Source organism: Accipiter gentilis, chromosome 24, assembly GCF_929443795.1.
Source record: "Accipiter gentilis chromosome 24, bAccGen1.1, whole genome shotgun sequence".
NCBI lineage: Eukaryota > Metazoa > Chordata > Aves > Accipitriformes > Accipitridae > Astur > Astur gentilis.
The window spans coordinates 1813562-1838555 of record NC_064903.1 but is presented as its reverse complement, the minus strand read 5'-3'; the positions used below and the strand labels follow the sequence as shown (position 1 = coordinate 1838555).

Below are 24994 nucleotides of genomic sequence, written 5' to 3'. Positions count from 1 at the left end.
ATGAGAAAGCACTTGAAACTCGATCTTACTCATGTTCCTCTGGATTTAAGATTCCCTAGCAATTTCCTTAGCTCATTTTGGAGAGGAGTTATTTCTCCAGGAAGCAGTCGCTGTGCTGGGTGGGATTCATCTCCTGTAATTTTAGGCATCAGCAGTTCAAATGTCTGCACCCAAGCTAGTCTCTTTGACTTTATTACTGGGACAGAAGTAATCACTTCTGCCTTGTAATTCATCTCACCTACTTCAGGTGAAGCGTCCCTAGAAGGGCTGCCTCTGCCCTTTGACTATCAAAGGAGCATGGCACAGCGAGATGTGGGTGGTCTGAATCCTATCCTGTGTTTCATACGTTTGCTTATTCCCACTGTAATGGGATTTGTTGCCTCCCAATTATTCCAGGCTGAGACCTCTAAGAAGGACACTGAAGATCCTCCACCCTGCGTCTGCCCCAAGTCCCACTGTACAAGTGGCTTGAGGACCATCGCTGACTTGCTGAACAGAGGGGCCGTATGTGGGGTCCCGACGGACACCGTGTATGCTTTGGCAGCCTCCTGCAAACACCCTCAAGCCATCGAGAAGGTCTACAGAATCAAGGTGTGAACGCAAGGCTGTCATCACATTACTTGGATCCTGCTTATGTCCTATAGATGAGTTATGTACAGAAGCAGAAATGGGAGGCCCTTTGTTCAAGTTGTCCTAAGAGTCAGAATTTGACCACGGATAGAGTTTATGAGCAGCCACACCAAAACACCATGGAATTGAGCAACCTGGGGTAAAGGACCCTCTGCTCTGGGCATCGGGCACTGGGAATTAGACAGCGACGTCCTGTTTTACTGGGAGGGCGGAGGGCAAAGCACAAACCCAAACTGGAACAGCCCTGACGCTTGTCGCAAGTGGGTCCGAATGTGTATTTGTCCTCTGTGTCTTACGAAGTGCTGAATCAGAATCCCAGGTCTAAATTTCCCCAGACTTCTGGAGACATTCAGTGCTGGAATCAGACCCAAAGTTTGCACCCTCAACACAACTTTTGCAGCCTGGCCCTGTCTATTCTCCATGAGGCAATTTCCTGGCTAGCCTGGAGAAATAAGCATAACAGACTATCTCAGCTGGCACTTGGTGTGAACATCAGCAACAAAGGCAGTCTTTTCTGTCCTGCTTTGGTGCCAATGCTAACCTTCCCTGTCGATGAGATAATATAAACAGAATGTAAATACATGCCCAGTTCCTTAGTCATTTGGCCCTGCTGAAACTGATGTCAGTTGAGGACTAAAATGACACTGCTTTGTGAGCTCTTTTTATTTGCCCTCCATATCACTGTTCATTTTACAGCAAACTTATTTCAAAGCATCAAAGAACTGAAGGCGCGGTCATGTAGATGTTGGTTTCCAGGGGGTTAAGCTCTCCTTCCATTATCCTGTTGTGAATTGGTGGGTTTGGCCTTGATTTATACCAGCATAAGTTAGAAGAAAATCAGGCCCCTGGTGTATAAGGTGTTAAAAGCATCGATAATGAGCAGAGCATCACCATCCCTGTGTTGATTGTGGCTAAAGCAGCGGATTTGGATGCATCCTGCCAAGATCCCAAGAGCAGATGGCTGTTCTCTCTCTTCTTCAATTTGCACATGCAGATCTGAGCTGTGGCATCGATTGCAGCATGCAGTCCCCTCCTGTGCTCAGCATTTTGTGCAGAGATAACATTTTGCTTGCTTGGAGCTCCTGGTCCCTGGGAAGCACACAAACTAGACTTCCAATGGGCTTCGATCTTCTCAATGCAAACTTTCTCTCTTCATCTATTTTTTCCCTTCCTCTCTTCGTGTTTTTTGCAGGACAGGCCTCAAGAGAAGCCCATCTGCATCTTTATTTCAAACCTGGACCAGTTGCGAGCAGCTGCTCCCCCCATCAGCCCTCTGCTTTGGGAATTCATGGAAAATGTTTACCCTGGTGGCATCGGCTGCATTATCAAGAAAGGAGAGTGGCTGAAGAAGTTAGGTGAGATGAACAGGACAGCCCTTCTTTCCCTCTTTCGTGCTTTCAACACAGCAGGTCTGCAGTCCACACACCCTTTCGGATGTCAATGAGGAGAGATTCTGTTCATTTTATCCTGAGAAATCATCTCTGGAGCTCTTACATGTCTTGGTAAAAGTTTAGCAGAGGGTGTTAATGAGCTGGAATGACTCATGAACAGTGTGAGCCAGGGCAGTGATTTCTTTAACCCAGTCAAACTCGAAGGAAGGGAGGCTCATCATCCTGGGAGGGTCACCTCTTTCAAACCCATAGCTGTTAGCCAGGAATGAGCAACGCCTGGGTGGAGCACCAAAGACATGAGAGGTCCTGGGGGCAGATGGGGTTTCTATGGGCAACTCTCCTCATCGCCTCTTCCTTCCTACCATATGGACAAAGTCAAAACACTGTGAGCAGCAGTACGATTCACACTCAAACCTGGTTTCTGGGAATCAATGAAAATATTAAAAAGACTGAAGAAACAGTAGGAGTTATGCGTGCTTGACAGGCAGAGGTATGTGACAGAGGGTGGGAGGGTAGGCAGTGATCACAAGAAGTTAAACTCTATGACAAAGGTAGATCGTATGTCCGTGAAGGCAGCTATGCAGACCTTCAACCATTAATCTTTTCCTTTCGCAGTTAGTCCCAAAATCTTACAGCTGCTCTTGTGGATTTCTGATCAAGAAACTTTTTTGAAACTATACAGAGACTTGCAGTTTTGTTTGGGGTGCGGAGCAGGGTCACTTGCAAAGAAAGGAGGAGGTCTTCCTCTGATGCCATGCCAGGTATTGTGCCAGTCTCACCTCCGCCAACATCCTCTGTCTGTCTTTCAAGGGGTTGGAGCGGGCTACAGCAGAGTGGGAACTCAAGACAGTATCATGATCAGAGTGCCTGACCTGACTGTCCTGGTGCACCTCATCGACATGACGGGACCCTTGGCAATCACATCTGCTAATCCTAGTGGAGAGGTTGACAGCACACACCATGACATGGTCATCTCGTGAGTACCCTGTTCCCTGGCATTTCTATCGCAGTGCAAACCACCAGCCAGTTTAAGCGGTGTATAGATCACGATTTGATGCCCTGCGTTGAGGGTAACTTCAGCACAATGTAATATGAAGTACTGTGCAGTTTTATTGGTTTTCCTTCCCTACAGGCGTCTTGGCCATAAGCTGGAGGGTGTTCTCTGTGATGGAGAATCTGACGAGGTGGTGGCATCAACTGTGGTAAACTGCACGAAGATTGATGAAAGTGAGTGTAAGAACCACCCTTTCTATGTCAGCAATTACATTTTCCTGGGACATTTCCATTCCTTTCAATAGTATCAATCTGGCACCACAGTGTGCTCCAAGAGTAACAGTTCTTGAGTGCCTGGACATTTGCAAACATGTTGATGAAGAGGAACAAACAAAAGATGTCCCTGGAGGACCTCTGTGTTGACAGAGAACAAGGCAGTGGGGAGAAACATGGTTGTGCAAGCAAATTCTGCCTTATAAAAGCAAAAATGCTTCAAGTGGGAGGGTGGATGCTTCTGAAAGGAAGGGTGTATGCTCCTTGTAGACCACCAGAATGAAGGGTTTACAGGAGCTCATCCACAATGATGCAACAGCACAAGCTGAGGTGGTGTTAGCTGGATCTGGGTTGTCATCTGAGTGGGACTCTCTAGTGGAAAACTAAACTCTTGAACTAAGTACGGGGACAGTGTTGGTGGCTGTTTTTTGCTTTCTGACAAAGCTTCTGGTTCTCTTGCTACACCACTTTATTATTTGAATATCCTGAGCATTTGGATGGCTTTAATGGTCCAAGACGTTCCTTTATAGCCCCATCCCTTTCTTTCACCCTTTGGGGATTATCCTAACTTTCTCATTCTTCCTCCGGAAAGGTGGCATCACCATCGTGAGAGAAGGCTGCATACCAGTGGGCAAGGTGATGCAGATATTTGAAAGTGTGAAGAACAGAGCAGTCTGAGTCCACAGGAACCTTTCCCTGAGCGAAGGAACAGCGTCTGGCCTCACTAAAAGACGCGAGGCATCCCATGCCTCACTGGAGCACATGGCCTTGTGAAAGCCATACCTTCTCTAATCAAGCACTTACCTCCTTGGGAGAGAGCAGCACTTCCCCACCCAGCATCTCTCCTGGGAGCTTTCTGCGGCTATTTATTGTTTATCTCCAGTAAGTGCCTGAAACCGCCGGGAGATCTGCCCACAGAATGCCAGCAGGATCAGGAGCAGATGCTTTATTGCAGGAATTCCCAGAGTGCCTGTATTTCTTAAATGCCTTGAACTGTGAATGTCCTGCTTGCTTGTATATCCCCTTCCACAACACTCAGATCTGTGTATTTTAAAGTGCTAAAATCCACTAAATAAATCCTCTTTTTGGAACATAAGGAAAAGGCTTTGAGTTTCATTTGATTTCCACCGAGCTATTCGTCCTCCAAAAATTGCAAGGCTCCACAGCTAAACGCTAGAGGAAGAAATAAATATTGGAAGGCGCAATTCTGCCAGAAGGCTTACGGCAAGTAACTCACCGCCTGTCCTTCTCTGGCATCTTCACAGCCATTCCTTGCTTGGCCCAGGTGAGTCCCCAGCTGGTCTTGGGGCACTCAGCTCCTCGCAACACGCGGAGGCTGATGCGGGTCCATGGCCGAGCTGGGACCTGCAGAGGGCTGGGCGACCACTGGCTGTGCCGCCTCGGAAGCCGTCCCCACGCTGGTCCCCAAGCACATTGACCTGCACTACATGGTGTGGAGGGGAGGGAGTTTTCAGCCAAGAGCGGAGAACAGCACTTTCCTCTCCCTCAAAGCAAGTAAGACCCAGCGGGGAGTCAGGGACAAGGGAAATTCACTCTTAGTAACGACAAACCTCAACCAAGGAAACAATGAGTTAGGGCCCAAAGGCAAGAGACTGGCTTCAAAACACTGAAATATGCATTACAGATTTGGAGGTTTTCTGTAATGTTTTTTCCTGTACTGAAGGCAGTGTCCAAGTGGCAGATCTCTGCCAGTTCCCTACAGTTGTTCCTTCTCCTCCCTCCTGCTCTGGGCAGGGAGATTGCTCCCTCAGCACAGCCACAATACCACCTCCCACCACCCAAGGGACAAGCCCCTTCCCTTCTCTTCTTCTTTATCATTGTTTTGGAGCATCTTTCCGTCTTGCTCATGGACTTTTCCCTCAAGCCACATCCTCCCTCTACACCTCTCGCTCCCTCCCTGCTCACCCGACACTGCTCCGTGACCTGAGCAGCCAAACCCGGGAGCTTTTGGGGCTGGATTCCTCCCACGCTTCACTACTAACATGTAAACAGTAAATCCAGTTTTAACCGTGCTCAGCTTGCTTTGGCACTGGGGTTGTTGTCCATCTGATCCTCCACGAGGTGCAGCCTGCTATTTAGTTTGCATTCAGGAGTCACCATAAATAGCAGCTTTTACTCTGGCTCCCGGCGACGGATGTTGTTTCATTCAAGTGGCTCCCCAAACTCCCGATTAAAAACCCTTGGCAGCCGTTCCTCGGGTCTGAACACAGGCTCCCCTTCACCCTGCAGCCTTCTGACCCTGCCAACCCACTTGCACCCCTCTGCTCCCCGGCTGAGGGCAGTCACTGTTCGCTCTGCTCGGGCACAGCCGGGTATTCCCAGCCTCCTGTGGTTTCCCAGCCTGTGCCAGCAACTGTGAGTGGAATTAAATCATGCTCTCCTCCCCGCACATACCTTAGGACAGCTAAACAACCTGGGCTAGTGGAAGGTGTCCCTGCCCGTGGCAGGGAGGTTGGAACTAGATGATCTTTAAGGTCCCTTCCAACCCAAACCATTCTGTGATTTCTATGATAAGCACTAATTCAATAAAAGCATTTAGGTGCCAGCTGAGGTCCGCCACCATCTAGCAGAGGCTTAACTTTAAGCATGTGGTGAAGTCCCACAACATGGGACTTCTCTCATGTTTTAATACTTCAATACTTGAAAAAATACTTGACCTTTCCAAGCAAATGAGGTTTTTTAATACTGGCCAAAAGCTGCTGGAACAAAAAAAAGCAGAACGTCCCTTCTTGACTTGTCACCTCTGCGATGTGGGTGCGTTAGATCGTCTCCATGCCGGTGCCACAGGACATTTCAGCTCAAGGGAAGGACATGGAGTTCCTCATCTGCCATGCTCACACACCAAACAGCCCTTGGTAAATCAAGGCAAGTTTTGGCCCTGCTGGAAAAGTTACCTGTGGGGGCTGTGGGCTCCTAGGATGACGCACAGTGAGCATTTTGGTAGCAGTAGCAGCTCTCACCTTCCACTGCTGCATTCTGGCAGGTAAATCAAGGCCAGGATATCTCAGCCCTTGAAGAAAGCACTTGAGAGCATCGTGGTGATTGGAAAATCAGGAGTTAAAATAGAAACTATTTTGCAACTTCAGACCTATGAACAAATTTATAATTTACGTTATAAATGGGCAAGATAAGAAAATTACAGGAGCCTCTTGGCTTCAGACAATGGCTTCGTTCCAGGGAGAACTATGAACAGTATTTCCTTTCACAACATGCAAAGAATTACCTACCGGCAGAGCACAATGAAATCAATAAACTGCCTGTATGGCAGGGCAGGGTGAAAGCCAGAGATGTAAAGATGGGGACTTTTTAATGCATTAATTGAGTTTGTATGGTTTACCGAATGCGAAAGCAAAGAAACGATGTTACAGAAAAAAAACATTCACCCTAGTCTGGGCTTCTTACCCTGACACTCACTGTCTCATAAGTATTCTGCTGACTTATGAGAAATTATGGGAGAGAGGTGTTTGCACCGTACCTGTTTTCCAACACCAGGTCTGGCATGATAAAAAGAAAACAGATGGTTTTATTTGACACAATAAACCTCACAATCATTTTCATCTTCCCCCAGTTTGTGCTGGGAACAAGCATGCATCCCTCTTTGCTGCAAACAAGGAAATAAATTTGATTTCTCAGTGTTGTCTTAGTGCTGCTAAACAGAGTGGAATATTTCCTTTACAAAACATATTTGGGTTAATCCCTATTATATTATCATCATGACAAAGCCTTTTTTTTTAAAAATGCTGTCAATTACAGTATTTTACAATAACGTCATTTTTTTTGCTGTTTTAGCTGAGATTTATCATGGTTCTCCTCTTGACAAGCAAACCTGTTGTGCCAGAACTTCCAGTGATGTTGGTCGGAAATGCCCAGTTGCACATGCAAGACCACAGAAATAGAGGAACTGTAAAACAAACTGATTGAAGACATGTCTGGCTTGGGAACTCATGCCCAGCAGATATCCTCGACAAATGCCAAAGAAAAGTCCAGATTTTCCAAGGTGGTCACCCAAGTCTGCCTCCAAGAAGGTTTAATTTAATTGTATTCCCAATAGCAACAACTCTAAATACTGAGCACTTGTGATGAGATCCTGCCCAACGCATTAACATTAGCCGTCGGATCTCCAGAGACCCTTCGTGATCTTGGTCTGTACATCAGGTCAACGATTCTGCCACTTTAGCTAAATACAAGACCGAATTCATCCCTGGGCTCTGAACAGTTATCATGACAACTTAACCTGGAAAATGGCTTAGTCACCAACTCCCACGTGCATGAGTAGCACCATGTCCAGACTCCACGAACATAACAGGTCTCTGTTTCCCATAAACTCAGCACAAGAAGGTTGGGAGCTGGAGCAACGTCTGCGTGGTCGTGTACAATTCTTCCCAGGGACTCAAAGCAAACTTCCCCAGGTCTGGTCCACCCCTGCCAGCATTTCTGCAGGGTTAGAGGGAAACAAACACACCTCCCTTAGATCAACAACGGGAGCCTTCAATTCCTTTATTCAGGCTCTCTAAACACAGGGTCCTTTCATTAGGGCTATTGCTAATATTTAATGCCTCTTGCTGTGTTTTCCATTATGAGATGCTATATATTGCTGAAGGCTCATTTCCGAATGGGAACCAGCAATGAGCAACCGGGCCTTTGGTTTCTAACAGAGCTAAGGTTAAAGGATGTAAACCATGTCATATTTGTTCCTAAATCTCTCCTGTGGATGGGTTTCTCCATTTTGCCCCTGTTCTCATCCTAGTGTTTGCTCAGAAGTGAGCTGAGCTCTAACGAAATAATTTCCAAGGATGGGGCACCAGGTCTGGCAGAGAAGAACAGCCCACTTGTGTGGGCAAACAGATGGAAGAGGGAAAGAGTTGTAAAGGCAGGGATGGGAGGGGAGTTTTTAGACAAGAATTTTTAGGCAAAGAATTTAGGCAATTCTTTACTAAAAGAAACATTGGTGCAAAATGTTGTTGCAAAACTGAATGTCCTCTCACATCATCGAGGAAGTAAATTGCACTAAATGTCACTGGTGGTGAAGGGCATCACATCTCTGTTCCAGGAGAGATGCTGGAGCTTGGTGAAAGGAACATTAGGGCATGACCATCTGGCCTTCCATGGACAGGACCATTCTGTGACCAAGAGACCGACACCTGGAGGGTGACAGCACATGTGAATGGGCCACCAAGTCTCCAATGCCTCTGCAGTGCCTCCTTGCTCAGGAAAGCAAGATTCGATCAGTTCAGCTTCCCAGAGCACTGAATTTCCATCTCTGTCTCAGCACAGAAAACCGACTTGTCCACTCTCCTGGACTCTCGGCTGGTAGCTTTCACCAATCATGGTTTAAGCTGAAAATAAGAAATAGTCATTCCCAAGCCAGGACAGCAGGTCCCACGAGTTGGTTACTCCCTTCATGGAGGTGACCCATGCCCAGAGTTGGGCTGTCTGGTTTCGGTTCTGCTCTGCCCATACCCACCTCCTTCCTTCTTCTTGTTTTTTTTAATGATTATTTCATTTTTTCTGTCAGATGATTTTATGAGTCAGGAAAAGATATCTTCCTGAAGGCAGTGAGGTCATAATTCCATGAATTTGCATTTTATCAGTGAACACTTTAAACATAATTTTGTGCATGGTAGCAGGAAAAGAACCCAACAGCCTCTGGTGTTTGTCGTACACATGCATGCACCCTCCTACTGAACTCTTACCCTTCCACCAGAGATCTGGTGAGACTCACTTCCTCAACAGACGGAATGAATTGTACTGTTCTGGGCAAAGCATGTCCAAAAAGTTCAAAAAGTCACCAAAATCTGTAGCATCACAGACAAAGCAACCTCAACAGATCCAACAGCTCCTGTGTAAAGCTGCTTTTCAGTTACGACCCCCCACCCCAAAGCTGCTTTCTTCCATATCAGGGGTTTAGCTATGAAGAGTCATGGACAAGGTCTTTAGCTTCCTTTGACTCAAGCTTTGTTGTGTCTTTGGAGAGCTGGAGCTTGGAAGTGAGATGGAGAACATAATCAACATTAATTATGTCTGTGGAAACCCCTTCTCGGCTCTTTCTGTGGCCAAGGAGAAGCATGCTTCTATCTTGTGTCCCAGCGGTCACGGTCATTGCTGCCTACTGGGTTTGATTTCTTCTTCACGCCTGGAACTGTAGCAAGCTGCTATGTCTGCTCCTTCCTTATTCCTCTTCCACCTCTACTGCCATTTCTGCTTCCCACAAGAGACTCTGCTATTACCAGTTAGGACTTGGTTTATTTTGCAAGTGAATGCAGCTGCTGGCAGCCGCAGGCAAGGAGGGTCTGGGGCAATTGGAGGGGGTGATAAGGAGGAGGAAGGGGGCTGTGATAGCCCCTGGGTCATGTAAGACCTGATAACCTGGTGTGGGAGGACACGGTCCTTAGCCAGGCTGCAGGGGAAAGGATGCCAGAGGCTGTTAGGGGACTTATGGGAACTTTGAGAAGATAAGGTGAGCTTGGTCAGGGGCAGAGTCAGTGCTGCTGGTAATTACCCATCCTCCAGGTTCTTAAGAATAGTGCACTGAAAGGAAATCTGGGCACATCCTGCTAGTTCAGGGTGATGTCACTGACCACAGAAGTTTACCATGGAACCCGTAACAGTGAGAAACTGGTTATATGCATCCATCATTAATTCAGCAGATAAGAGAGCAATCGTTTGGTGTGAACCAGCAGTCAGGTCAAAGGGGAAAGGCTGTTGTACCTCCTGTAATTGATGTTATGTCAGGGAAGGAATTCAGAGCTGGCCATTTACTGAAACTTGGTAATAAACATCTCATTATGAAAGGCCCTTCCTGAAAGGTTACTTCCTGCTGGGTGGATAATATGAAAAATAGGGTCTGAGAATGGAGGTGCTCAGGTAGGGTATGTCTCTAAATTCAGGATGTGATCCTACAGCCGCTGCTCCTCTGAGAGCTGCATAGAGCCAAGACAGGCTGTCTTGAGAGACGGTCGAAGAGTTTTCTGTTTCTGCAGCAGCTCATGGAGAACGTGAGGTTCCTCAAAGGTGCCTGGACGTGGCTGGTCCTGAAGGGACTGCAATGTCCCTGTTCCACAGATGTATCTCAGGATAACTGTCTGAACCCTGACATCCATCTCATGGCCAGAGCAGAAGAATTTGTTGAAATTCCTGCTTTTTTGGTATCTAGAAAGAGATAATAACACAAGTAAGGTCTCCTCTTTGTGTTTCCCAGGAAGGAATGAAAAGGGGATTCTCACAAGAACTAACACTTCTGAGCCTTTGAACATGGGCTTTTCAGCTGAGGTATTTATTACAGCTGCTGAACCATGGCCAGAGGCAGTGCTGAACTGGATGCACAGGACAGACCTCCCCATCCAGCCCCAAAACATGACCCCTCGCACTGACTGCTCTGCAGCACTTTCTGCCCATCTTCCTCCATCCCACCCGTGGGGCTGAGAACCTGGGCACCCACGGCAGTGCTGCTGTGGGATCCCTTGAGTCCTGAGATGGGAACCAGTGCGGAGGGCTGGATCCCGTACTTGGTTGTCTTTGTGCACCTTCACACCCCGCCGACGCGTGCGGGGTCTGAACGGAGGACTGCTGGGTTAGGCATCTACACCGAGAGCTGGAGGTGCAGGGTCGCCTCCATCAGAGGTCCCAGATGAACACCATGGAGCCATCGAGGTGAACATGAGCCCTCACGCATGTGGCCGGTTATTAACTGAGCTCTCTTGGCAGTGAGATGCCAGCAACCATGGAAATGGGGCAGGGGAATACAGTGATCTGATAAACCCGCAGGTCCCTGCCCAAAGATGCAGCTACTACAGAGCCTTTCCTTCCTCAGCCCCAGTTCTGGCAGTGCCGTACATAAAGAGGAGATGAAGGTCTTGGAGCCATCAGATGCTTTTCTAGTTGGGGCAAAAGGGAAGAATATGATGGAGTCACAACTGGAAGTTAATCCCATTAATTCTTGTTATGACTCAGGAAGCTCAATTGCCAGACCGCTGCTTTTTCCCCCAAGAGTTCTTACACAATCAATTTTATTCACTAGGTAGCTAAATTCTCTACTGCTGTTCCACACCAGACAACTTCAGGTGCACCATGAACTACAACGAGGGAGACATGCAGCAAAAGACAACTTTAACAGAGTTATTTTCTGATTTGGTTAAGTGCCCGGCTGATGTCACCCAGCTCTCTCTCTGCTCTGACTGATTCTGAACCTCAGCTCAGAGCTGCTCCGTAAATTCAGTATTATAGCTGGCACGAACAGCAGGGACACCCAGACGGCTCTAGACCATTAGAGGTTGTCCGGCCTCGGCTGGGCACCGCAACTCAGCTATGAGGTGTGTAAATCCAAGCTGTGTTTTGTGGAGCAGCTGAAGATCTGGCCCAGGATTTTGAAATATGCTGTTTCTTTGTTGTTCTCAGCATTTCCCCCAAAAGCGACAAACCAGATTGTCTTGTAATTTTGTAGCAATAACCCTAGGCCCTTGATCTTATAGGGAGGAGTAGCAGGAAGAATGCAGCAAGGTGAGTATGACATAAAATCCCTGCGTGTTGTGTTTTCAGATGCTGTGCCCGCAACAGTGCAAAGACCAAAGGGGATTTCTTTGGCTGATTATCACCCAATTAAGCAGGACTTTGTTTCTGCCTTTTCCTCCACCTCATCTCTCATCCCGAGCTATAGGCAGACTTTGACATTCACATTTCACGAGCAGGGGCCAAAGAGGAGAGTGCTCTGTCCCTACGGAGCTCTCGGTCCCTGGTGTTTCTTTAAGGTGGAGGTGGTCAAGGGACATTCCTGACTCTGCCCATGTCTCAAGGCTTCTGCTTGGCTGGTTTCACTCAAGAGGTGGTTGCGATGCCACCCTTCCTCTCTGAACCACTCTGCCCGCTCCAGTATCAGGTCCACCCACTATACCAACACGCATCCTCGAAGATGTCGTTGACTCAGTTCCTGTTCCTATGGCACAGCTCTATTCTCAGAAGGGTGAGCTGTTTTTTTCCTGCGACTAGAAAATACACTTCTTTATTTTCCATTCTTTTTTTTTTTTTCTTTCCATTGAGACGGATGTCTGGACTCCACAAAGGGCAAAATCAAGGTGGGACAGTCCTTCTTCCTGGGTTGTTTCCAACCCCAGTGGGAATAAAGTGTTGGCGATTTCACAAAGAGTCCCTTTCATGAGATTATTTTGTCTCCCAGGGTGACCTTTCAGGCCTAAAGGCCTGCGAGTCGTTGACAATGCAACCAAAATTGGCCTTTCTCAGAAGTCTCTGCTTTTCCTCTGTCACTTCAAACTCCTCCTGTGACGGAGGTCTGAGGACCCCAAGTCCCTTCTGTCCCCCTCACCTGGTACACTGCGGTGGAGCAATTCCTTCCCATTAAGCAGGACAGGAGAGGAACGGCACCAGGCGGGCTCAGTGAGGATCTCCTCGGAGGAGGCCTGGGCAACCTTTTTGGACCAAAACCTACATTTTTAGAGGGAGGAAAATATTTGATAAATTCTTGTCAATACCTCAAAATGGATTTGATCTGTGATTTTTCAGCAAATATACTGAAATGTTCAAATGTTTATCTCAACATTTTCTGACTGAAGTGGTTTGGATTTGCCACTTAAAACAGCAGCTTTTTTTCTCCTTCCACTTCTCTTTAAAAATGTCTTGCCTCACCTTGAATGCTGCGAAAACTCTGGAAATATTAGAAATATTTTTGCCTTGATTTAACTGAAACATCCCATTTAAGTCTCCTTCTCCCTAACCTATTTTTTCCCAGTTTGCTTGTACACAGGGGAGCTGTGGGTGGGGTAAAATAAGGACTGAACTTAAATGAAATATCTCCCTGTCTTGCACCTCACTCAGCAAAGTGAGAAATGGTTCTCCCACACGTTCTCCCGGTGTCCTGATACCGCGACCTGTAAGAATTCCTGTAAGAAACAAGTACTGTGGTGAAGATTCTCGTGAAGAATCCAGCTTTTTAAACCACTTTTAACTTGAGGCATGTGAAAATTTATCATTATTTGCAGCACAGGGCAGCAGCATCCCTGGTATATTTAAGCCAGGGCTGTTTTCCCACAGCAAAAGGCTTCGCGATGCTTCAGCGCCTCTCCAGATCAATGTTTCTTACCACACTTCCTCAGATTTCAGTGTTTAGGGGAGGGGGGTTTACTGAGTTAAGGGAAGGGGCAAAATCCAGCCCTGGTGTTTATGAGCTCATTATTAGCACTCCTCAGCAAGGGAGCTGGCACCAGGGGGTTGATGTTAAGAGTCATCTTCTCTTTTCTGCCCATTCCCCACCCTGGAAAGTGATGCAATTTGATTCCCTCATAAGATCCTTTGTGCATGGCCAGGAATGCCGGCATGCTGAAATCTATAACCCTTTGACCCACGTTTTTTCCCCAGGTATTTGCCACAGATGATAGCACAGTCCTGTGTGACATATGACTGTTTATTGAAAATATTTTATTGCTTTCTAAAAATCAGTTTTAATAAACTCCAAAGAGATACAGTAATTAGACCAGCAAAATTATTTAACAAACTTAATTATCTGGCATTTTCTTTCTCTGCAGGAAAAGAGCCAGTTCTGTAAGAACAAGCTGAGAAGACCTGATTTCGCCGTAGTTCATAGAGGTTGAGCTCCTCTGACTGCACAGCGTTTATGCTTAAGTTCCAGCGGAACTTCAGGTGAAATCAATGAATTAATTCATTGGTTTCAGCTGGAGTTTAATCAGCACCTTGCACCTGAGTCAGATAAGAATAAGATCAACAGTTTTCAGAGGCTAAACAAGCCACTAACTGTGCAGCCTTGCAGTTTTTGCCAAGGAAAACTCCTCACGTTGGTTTGAAAGCTCTTTTCTCCTCCTCCCGGTCAGCAGCTACCACTCTGTACTAAATCTGCACTCTGGAGGAAGCGCACCGTGAGATGTGTACAGCTATGCTATAAGGGAAGAGACCAGCTTCTAGCATCCTCAAACGTGGTGCAGATGATTCTCCTGAAATTCATACTCTGCCTAAGATAACATGGGAAGGGACAGTCTCCCGTAATGCTCCAGCACTTCCAAGGAGATATTACTGGAGTCATTGAAACGGTAATTCCACCCTCACACTGGCTGTGGAATACAGAAAAGGGCATCTCAGATAATGGCATTTCTTTTTAGTGGTGGGTTCTGCGACAGCCATTTTGAGAGGCCGTATCAGAAGATAGCCCCAGCTCCCGAGGTCGTGCTTTGCCTCACCTATTTTAGAAAGTCCACTGTATCCACCAGAGCACAGTACCTGAATACATCTTCCCTTCTTCCTCTCCCACTTCAAGTTTCATGCGGTGTTTTTCCCCCAACACGTAATTATAAAACACTTTGCGTTACTCTGTGCCCCCACCCAAAGGTATTAACTCCCAGTGAAAGGAATAAAGCCCTGTTACTCTGGGGCCAGTCTGTCACCAATATAACACTTTCTTTGATCGCGTCTGATCTTCACTGAAAGCTGGCAGTCTCTGTAAGTGAAAATTTTACTTCTGGGTGACTGCGGTTTGCAAGTCAGCTCTGCACTGGGGTATTTTAGCAGTATCCATAGAAAGATGAATAAGTCACCCCTGCAGCTAGGAAACCTCTCCCACTCCCCAATTTGACCTATATGTCATTTTCCAGCAGAGAATTTCCTAATGAGCACGTAACTGCTTGACCTTGGGGGGAGTGTCAGAGGCGAGTGTGATTCTCGCAGCCATCACTGGGGGACTGCGCCGGCGCCGTCTCTTCCGAGGCAGCCGTGCCCACCCCGTTGCGCACAGCGTGGCTGTGATTCCCATGTTCTTCCTGGCCTTTTGTGGTGCAAGTGCCACTGTTCGGAACCAACACGTGTTTCTTCTGCACCTGCTCCAGTATCTGCAGCACCTGGAATTAGCAAACACAGCTCTGAGTGGGTTAGTAATTAGAGGAAAGTATTAATTTCTTCTCCAGCTATTGAAATAATGCCCTATTCTTTTTCAAGCAATGTGTCTGGGCTCAGCCTTGGGATTACACTAAGCACTTCCATCTGCTCAGAGGTCTCTGGGACAGGGGTAAATGGAGAGCCTGCCCCACGGAGGTCCATGACCTTGGATCTCAGAGCTCTTTCCGCGAAGGAATCGGTCTCACCTCGCACATTCCCAGCAATGTGCTTAGCACAGAGAGGTGCGATGACGGTCCGGAGGCAGGAGCAGGGCACAGGCAACATGGATCTCTGTTTTTCTGCTCTTTCACGCCATCCTATGATAACTCCTCATGCTATCACAGATTTATTCACCTCTTTATGGAACTAGGAAACCCCCAGTCTGAAACCCACTTAATGGAGATGGAGAAAGGGAGCCGAAATAAAATCAAGATTAATTTTACCTGAGACTTGGGGATGATACCAACTCTGAAGAATCCTATGTTTCCACTGTCGATTTTGGTGCAGTCCACAACGGTGGAAGCAATGTTCTCTGGAGAAGGCCCATCACACAGAACTGCATCTACCTGAAGAGCAGCAGTTCACACCAAGTTCCCCTCAGGCACTTGGGAAAAGAGAGGGCAGTTTCTCCCTCTCAACAGCCGGTAATTATTATCAAAGACAACTCCGCTCCTTGCTACCCCACTGTATTGACACTAAGGGCTGACTTTGGAATGAACGAATTCAATACACGCAAGGAGAGAGAGCTCTATGGGCTGCAGGTCAGCAGTACAGCAAAGACAGGTTTACATCAGCTGAGGAGCTTTGAAGAAGTCCCATCCACAAAGCAAATGTGTAGAAAACCAGATTTTTGAGGAGTTAGAGGTGGAAGATTTGTCCCACCTTTTGTTTAAAATTGTCCTCACATAAGCTGCCACGAATATACAAAATGTAGTACGCTCAGGATTTAGCAGTAAAATAAAAGATGGCCATTTGAATGGCCATGACCATTTTACTTCTAGAACTTATGAAAGCTCTAAAAGCCAGGAATATTTTGGAGCTTTGGCACCAGTTTTAGACCAACTTCAGCTTTAGATGGCAACCCCCTGTGTTCTGACAGCTCAGTGCTACTGGAGCCCTGGCACATTCATGTATCAGTGGTTTTATTGCTTGTAAGCGAAGAAGCATTTTTTTTGTTGCTCATATCATTGTGTTGGAAGATGAACTAACTCATTGAGCAATGACTATACCGTATAAATCAGAAGAATTTTGGTTTCCCATCAAGTTCTGTATTTTACACTGTTCTTTCACTATGACACCAGCGTGAGGAGTGTCCATTTAATGACACTTTTTGGATTTTTTTAATGAGCTGCTTTCGCAGATTCTTGATATCATCTATTGATTTGCCTACTGGAAACAAAGTGGTTGTGTTCTTCCATCCCCACATCTTTTGGGACCAGCTGTAATGAAAAGACAGAGAGCCCTGATTACCTTATCCCCCAGCTTGGCATACACTTGGTTGTGGTGTGTTGTGTCTGCCTCTCCTGTTGGGTTAGCCGACGTGACCACAATGGGGCCAACCTGGTGATAGAAAAATGGGAATAAAAGCTCTGAGCAGGTTTTGCTGTATAAAAAAAGATCACTTGAACTCTGAAGTTCACTTGTGAGTCTCTGTGACTCTAAACAGAACACAGCGTGACTCACCCAGGTAGAGACACCTACTCTGGAGGCAACTACAATCCCACCAAATCTGTGTACAAGTGACTAACACCCTGCTGAATTGGGGTTTACCGGTGTTCATCAGGAAAGAACATTTTGTTTTCCAGCAATAGCAAATGCCAAAGACCTAGAATATCTCTCCTAGAAATGAGCGGAACGTGCAGGGTGTCACAGTTCCTCTGGCTGCATTCTGGACCTTCTGAAGTTATTCTGTCTTCAGATAAGCCCATGCTTGCAGCAAAAGTGTTCTATGTAGGAAATCAGACAAAGTGTCTGTTAATTGCATCTTTTCTGGCTTTCTGACCTGGTTGTTATTCTTTTTACCCTCTTTTCTGCAATAAAATCAGCTACCAGCTACCTGCATACCCCACCCTTTCTTAATGATATTTTTCTTGCGGGAGTTACTCATTTTAGCACTTTTCACTCCCCAAACCTGTCTGAACGTGCTAGGATCCTCACTTCATTGAGGAAAGAAAAAAGAAACAGAGAGAAGAGGTGACATGCCAAGAGGGCTGACAGAGTGCTCCAACCTCTCACTATCCTTCTCCCCTCCAGCAGGCCAGAGGACCTGGGTGCTAGTGACGGACACCAAGCCCGCTCCCTGGACAGTGGAATGGCAAGGCACGGTCACCAGTGCTGATGGGACGAGGGTCCTCTGGCCACTCACCAAGTCGATGAGGTGCGTGGTGACGGAGCAGTCAGGAATGCGGATGGCAATGCTCTGAGGGGTACCAACATATTTAGCAGAGTCCTTCATTCCCAGAAAGTCCACCCATTCACCTGCACAAGGAAGAGTCGCACGGCACTTATGGATGTACATCAGTCCGAACAGAATGATCTTAGCAGAAATATCGCCACGGAACAGGTGGTGTTGCAGGGACATGTGACTTAAAGCTGGAGTTTCAAAGCCAAAGCTCTCCAGAGAGCTTTGAAGTAAGAGCATTTCCTCACCTCTGGGAACCACCAAGCTAATAGGAGATGGCCAGGCAGCCTCCATGAAGTCCCAGAGGAGGGGAGTGAACAGATGCTTTGCAGGTTCCAGTTGCTTTAGGCTAGAAATCCAGAGTGACATGGGGCGATCCTGAGCCTGGCGCTTGGAGCTGGAAAGGAGGCAAGAAAAATGAGCCTGGAAGTAAGATGAGGATTTATTTTCAAGCTGAAAAGGAAATTGTGTTGGTGAGGCCTAGAGTTAAGACAAGGTGTGTAGGCTCTGCCCCAGGTCAGCAGTCTGCAGTAAAAGTAGGACTGTTCAACAGATGACCTGACAGGAAGGGACATTAATGACTAGTCCCAATCAGGAATGTCTACTCCAGACCGAGGTTTTAGCTTCTTGCGTAGTGATGGGTAGAAGTCCCAGTTGCCCAAGATCTGAGGAAGCCCCACCAATATGAGGGGTCCCGGCTGCTTAGAAAAGCACAGCTAGAGGCATTTGTTAAACATGAGAAGTGTTTTGGTTGTGATAATATGTACCTTTAAATATGTACAATAATCCCCTGCCCCATTTGCCACTTCTTTGGGTTTCCTTGTGATATCCAAGCTACTTGGCTCCATCACCTGCCAGGAGTCTTTGAAATCCTGGAGGGCAATTACAGCTCAACCGTCTCCTTTCCTCATCAGATCTTCTCCCCCAGGCTCATCACTTTGTTGTTCCCATGAAGGCTAAGCTATGTGTCTCATTGCTCTGGATGGCTGCTGTAGCCAGTATTCAGTAGCAGCTGTAAGTCCTAGATGCTTCGTTAGACTAGCCAAGAGAGCCTTCACTGGGGCAGCAAAAGAAATACTTACTGGTGAGCTTTCTCCACAGCATCAGGCCGATTACAGGCTGCCACAAGCACATACACAGTATCTGTGGGAATGCCGCAAGTCCCTCCATTCTTCAGGATATCTGTTGGCATGTGAACAGGGCAGAACCCCTTGAGTGACTAGAAGTGAGGGGCTGTAATTCACGGAAGAGCTGTCACAGACAAAACAGCCAATTCAGTGCTCGTATCTCCTTTTCCCACCTAACAAAGCATTTCCTCTGACAGTGCATTTTCTAGCATTCCTCCAAGAGGAGATCTGGCATTTAGGAGAGTTCTGGGCCACGTTCATCAGGGCCAGAAGTCATTCAGCCCTGTGGAGAGAGCAAGCACCATGCATTTGCCCTGCTTTCTCTGTACAAAGCTTTCAGTGGTAGCCCCAGCCTGGAGGATTCATGGATCTGAGACTGGATGAGCAGATGGATATGATACAGGAGAGACGACAGCAGCCAATTCACTGCAAAACCCAGGTCCTATCAAGGAATCAGTCCTATTTCCCCCATAGTGTATTTAGCTTCTAATGACTCTTGTAACTTGGCCCACTTTGTCAAAATGTCATCAGATTATCATGGTTTTCACATCTGGATTGGAACAACGTCCTTTTAATAGTGTTCTGCTGCAAAACGTCCCAGAATTTACCCTCCACCCCCACATTACACGCTATGTATTTCTCTTACCTGCAATTCTCTTGACTGAGGAAGCTTTCCTGGCAGGCAGGTGAAGGCACTTGGTCATTCCTCCCCCCACACCACTGAGCTGCACAATGGGTCTACCCATGGGTAAGCAGGAACCCTCAAAGATGCTGTTGAAAAGGGCAGACAGGAAGCAGTAAAAGCTGACCAGACCAAAGATGAGAGTGGCAGCAATGTCATAGCCTGCTGGAAGAGCATGGATGGCATCCAGCAAGAAGCTGACAGCGATGAGCAAGAAAGTGAGGGAGTAAAAGAACCAGGCGATGTTTAAGAAGAGCGTGCAGAAGACAATGAAGCCATTGAAGACCATGAAAGCAATGATGCCTACCGCCGCGTGGAAGCTTCTGGTAGTGCCATAGAGGCCACCATATCTTGTCAAGCCCCAGATGATCCACATGACAGCATAAAGAATGAAGGCACTGCTCTCCAGGGTTTTACCCCTGGCAAAGGCCACTGAGCCGCCTAGAAGCTTAAGGATCCCACCAGCGACCACTACCCATGGAATTACAACAGTAGCAAGTGGAGCCTGTGGGTCCCCTGTCATTGTTATAGCAAAAGAAGCGAGGACACTGCATGCATAGCCAAGTACTTCTGCATCTGCGTACTTGGAATACCCTAGGTAGGGAGCGTGAAGGTCTGGCCCTTCACGAAGCTTCAGAAAACTGCTGCGAGCAAGTAGAGCCTTCACAGCAGCCTTCCCTGTTGGGATCTTGGCACTTGCTTTCACATTGTACAGGTGAATTAGGGTCATCAAGGCTGAGGCTGCAAAGATGGCCACATCCACGCCTTGGGGTCCACCTTCAAAAAATCCCTTGGGACGGCAAGCTAATGCAATGCAGTAGGCCACATAAAACAGCAAATACAGGCCATCCACTGGGCTCTTAAGAGTGAGAAAAAGAGCTAAAACAACAAAGAGAATTGAGAAAACCACCAGGAATGGAGTAGGGAAAGACGGCTCCTCTGATTGCCAGATTGGGTACAGAAGGCAATAGCCTCCAGCAAATTTCAGGATGGAAGTGAAACCAAAGAATGTAGCCATTAGTACATCCATGGCACGGTATGATAAAATGCAGATGCCAATCTGGTAGATCCCAGCTGCCCAGAGCCAGGGCACTTGACCGATAAATAGTTTGCCAGTAACGCCCAGGAGCCTACAGCCAAAGACACTGGCAGACAGCATGTTCAGGATAAGACCAGTGACTGCAAAAGGATTCATGCTGCCACTGGTGGGTTGGATCTGTTCGTGGGTCTTTTTCTTGGCCAGATCTGTGCCAGGGAGGGCAATTTTCTCTTTGGTTAGGAAATACAGAATCCTTCCCAGAGCAAAATAACCACCAACCAGGCAGACAATCATGTAATTGCAAGCCATGGCAGAGGAACCGAAAGCTGTGCTGTAACGCATGGCAACTTCATGAGCACTGGCAAGTGAGACAGCAGAAGCAATCATAGCTAGGATGACCTCTCTGCAAAGGAAGCCCACCACTGCAATAATGAGTAGTGCCAAAGTAAACGTGACCAGGCCAGGCACCAAGGCATTGCGGAAATCACCAGGGTCGTTCAAAACTCCTTGGCCTCCCAGGATGAAGACCACTCCATAGCCGCACCAGAACACTGAGATGGTCAGGCAGAGAGACAAGAACAGGGAGGCATTTCTTAGGCTTCTCCGAATTCCTGTGAAACAATGACAGTGGACACAGAACTGTGATTTCGAGACAGTAGGTTTTGGAAAGCGGTAGTTAGGACAGGCAGCTGTGCTACAGGAACATGGTGTGTCGGAAGCATGACCACTGTGCTAGCACGGAGCTGCACTGGTCCTGCATGACGCTAGACAGAGCTATCATAAGTTTGGGTAGGTCTGCACCATGCCCCATTACACTGTGTAGACGTGACCGTAAAGACTCCATTAGCACAACACTTTGTGTTCATCAGAATGCCTGAGGAGAGCTCGAACTACTTGAGATCCTTCAACTAAGTACTGTGCCAGGCCTGGCATGCAGTTTGCCCTAATGAAGTTGACGTTCGTCAAGCCGTTATCTTATCTTCCTCACGATGCCTACAAGACTCAATAACAAGACCCTAATATATTAATGCAAATCAAGTCCTGACACCTTTTTCTTTTGGGTTGCCTGGTGGTTTGTAGGGTTCCTGCTGTAAGCTGTCAGGTCCAATTTTTGAACCGCAAGTGTCATACAACCTGCAGGATCCCCATAAATAATTGGGCCTTCTCAGAAGACAGAAGCATAGCAATTGCAAAACTCATTCCTTCTCAAGAACTATCCTGTTCAGTATCTTGATCCCTAAAATGGCAAAGACCTTGATTTAAACCACTTCACATTGAATGGAACCCACCTACTACCCCCAAACAATACCACAAAGTACCTTATTTTTACTGCTATGCTTTCTCACCTCACGGTGTGAGGATACTGATCAGCACAGATAGAACTGAAAGCTTCGTTCCAAGCTGGAGCTTTGTAATGGACCTATGCTTCATTTCTTCCTCAGACTGATACAGCCTTGTGAGCCAGCCTCAAGTTGGGAAGGGAAGAAAGATCTCTGCAGATTGAGTCCCCAAGATACTGTAATCACACAAGTATGCATCTCTTGGAACAAGGGAGCACAGAAGTTCCTGCCTTTGGTAAGGGGCTGTTAATTCCCACCAACTGTGAAACATCATTTGCCCAGTGGTCCATTCCATATGGTTCCATCCATACAGCTGCTTCTAAGTGCCTTCTACTAATGCTTTGTGTCACCACTGACTGAAAGAAGAGGTGGACCTATGTTTTATTGGTTAAAATATGTAGTGTCTCTCCCAAGCTGTCTGCTTTGTAGAGGAAAAAATACCAGCATGAAATCTTGGATTTTCGTTTCCTCATTGCTCTGACTTAAAAAGGAGAAATAACTCAACATTCATTCTAAAAAGTTTTCCTCATCACTCTGACTTAAAAAGGAGAAATAACTCAACATTCATTCTAAAAAGTGTGGACTTTTTTATAACCAGTGGCTTTTTTCTCTCAGATAAGTAGATCTCGGCATTTACACATCGACATGCCATTTCAATCCATGGATGCCTAAAGTACTCTCAGAAAGCCTGGAAACCTTTTTTTAGAGAAATCATGTATTCAGTCTACTAAAACTCTCAGACATCCTGGTAAAGCATTTGTTCAAAACTAACATTGATTCCTGTGGTTGCCTATATAGGAAAAATCTGCTGTGCTGACATACTCCTCTAGGAGAATGAATCAGTGGTCTGGCAAGGCTGCCACGGTTTGTATAAACCTGTTGGCAAAGCAGACCAAATACGTGCAAAGATATAGAAGGGGGAAGACTTGAAGCTGGCCACCCTCCGAGTCTTACCTGCATACGCCAAAAGAGACGATAAAATCAGCAGAAGGACTCCTAGAGCTGTGCTGGGGATCAGAGGGACTGCTCTGTGTACACTGTAGAAATGCACTGCCAGCAAGAGTGATCCTGTGTGTGACAGGGGAGATGGAAAAGAAGAAAGAGCTTGTAAACATTGCCCCCCCAAAACAGGAGAGAACCAGAGTGGCAAAAGCAGGGAGTAGATAAAAAATAACAGTACAAGATCTGCAGATAATGAAATCTAAGGAGCTGGGTTGGGGGGGGTGGTGGTGGTGGTGTAACTTCATTTGTGTCCAACGTCTCACCTCTTTCTGGGTGCCTACTTTTAAGAAACTTGAACTTAATCATGTTTGAAAGTGCTCCCCTGTTGTCAGATAAAGGTAAGAATCAGCTCTCAAATTCCAATTACACAAAAGGCAGACGGATGCACGCACACTCTACAGATGACTGCACAAGTCTTGTGCCTACAGAAAACTGGCCTAAAAATGAGAAGGGGCAGCACTCAGAAAGATGAAATGCAAAGAAGCAGCAAATGAAAGGGAGTGAACACAGAAAACAGAGCTGCAGGGAAAACAGCTAGAAAAGGAAAAGAGAGGAAAGTGCATCCAAATAAAGATCAGTTATGAAAATGACTACCAAAAAGTTTTGATTTGCTTCCCACCCAGGATGGATCAAGTACAAAAGTTCAGGCCAGCACTTTAAAGCCAAGACAAATATTTTCTTGGCCGCTGAAATAGGCACAGGGATCTCTGGATCTAAAAGCTTTACCCGGGCAGAGAAGATTCAGAATAAACAGACTCTTTAGCCCCCTTCGAAAAGGGGGTTGTCCATGAAAGCTAGTCCCAACCCCATCCTCCCGTGCCAAGACTCGATCCCTACCTGCGGAAATGCCCAAGAGCCCTATGGAGGAATGCAGTGACTCAGCTTTTCTATCTGCCATCGCAGAGTCCGCTGAAGACCCAGATGCGGGCTGAAATGCCGCCTCTCTTTCCTCCCTAGCTCTTTATAACCAAACCAACTCCACTGGCCTGCGTTCCTCCCTGCTCTCCACCCCTTTTCCCTACAAACATCTTCTGTTAGTGTTCCTTTCTGCACGCAGGAGGAAATGCAAACGAGTTCCTTGCTGCAATAAATTTCAGTCTGTGTGTCAGCATGGACTGCTGGTAGCTCCCTCCAGGGGCCTGTTAATTTTACTGTTGATTAACCCTTGTTAAAAAGGACACTTGAAAAATAACGCCGAGGGTTTATTACTATTACTGCCTTTTTGCTACTGCCAGTGAGGAAATTACACCAGTTAAAGTTAAGGTTTTGTAAAGAATCCATCTTGCTGGAGCAAACAAGTACTTTGCAAGCCCAGGAGCTCCTTGGGGACCAGTTATTTCTCCTAACACTGGCCATGGTCCTGCTGCTTGTCCCTGTCACAGCTATGAATGCCTGGCACCACTGTCCTGTGCTGGGCAAACCCTGGGCAGATTCAGTGCCATTCCCTTAAAGGTGACTTCTGTCCATGCATCGCTCCACATCTATCGAATCCAGCCTCTCTGCTCACACTCACGTGGAACTCCTCCTAAGTGTTTTTTATGAGGGAGGTGTCAATGCAAACGTGCAGTCTGGAGATCACCAGTGTGAGGGTAAATCTAGAGGAGCCTTGCTGGCTTTCCAGGAGAAGTATGCAGGCAGCGAGCGAGTATCAGTCATTGCCATGATCGCTGCTGTATCCCGAAGGCGACAGGACAGACCTACTCACAGCTTCCTACTGCTTCCCATGGAGAATATGATCGTGATCGTGGCATAACGGTCTTTACCAAGGAGGAGAGGCTGCAGAAAGCAGTGGACACTGGCCTTGGGATGATGTTGGGTCACACGTCATGTGGGAATTAGGCGGAGAACTGTTCTGTGAGAGCTAACAGAGCTTTGCTGGAAAACAGGGGCAACACTTGCCTGCACTTATGTACATTCCTCCATCATTTTGTTTGTGTGCAATGGACCAGTGTAGGGCCTATTCCCGTGAAGGACTCGGCTCCTGTTCCCATCAGCCCCAGTTAAAGCAAATTCCACTTTCAGACTCTTGACAAGAAAAAAGATGCAGAACAGTGTAAAGAGCTTCACGCTAATATTACTGGGTTGGTCAAGGATCACTCTGCAGAGGCCCTACAAGCTCTTGACAGATCCTGCTCTATGTTCCCCCATAAGTCATGCTCCACAGCCAGGGCTGGAGGACAGAAAAGCTGTTGGAAATGGGACTTAG

General features: G+C 47.0%; 1 protein-coding gene across 1 annotated transcript; it reads right to left on the bottom strand.

Moving 5' to 3' along the window:
* Positions 1 to 13819: 13819 nt before the first annotated feature.
* LOC126050161 (uncharacterized) lies at positions 13820 to 23709 on the bottom strand. Its single transcript, XM_049827687.1, has 9 exons — positions 23626 to 23709; positions 22741 to 22854; positions 19372 to 21057; positions 18681 to 18780; positions 17847 to 17995; positions 17563 to 17675; positions 16668 to 16757; positions 15641 to 15763; positions 13820 to 15160 (listed from the first exon to the last, which is right to left on the bottom strand). The coding sequence occupies exons 1-9, from the start codon at positions 23684 to 23686 to the stop codon at positions 14966 to 14968; spliced, it is 2631 nt and encodes an 876-aa protein (XP_049683644.1). The 5' UTR covers positions 23687 to 23709; the 3' UTR covers positions 13820 to 14965.
* Between the last annotated feature and the right edge of the window lie 1285 nt (positions 23710 to 24994).

Bases quoted from the DNA above. Each gene is read 5' to 3' on its own strand.
- LOC126050161 (XM_049827687.1), bottom strand. From the start codon at position 23,686: ATGGCAGATAGAAAAGCTGAGTCACTGCATTCCTCCATAGGGCTCTTG. The intron at 17,676-17,846 runs GTGAGGAAATGC...TTCCTTGTGCAG, and splicing joins TAGCTTGGTGGTTCCCAGAG to GTGAATGGGTGGACTTTCTG. The intron at 16,758-17,562 runs GTGAGTGGCCAG...TTCTATCACCAG, and splicing joins CCACGCACCTCATCGACTTG to GTTGGCCCCATTGTGGTCAC.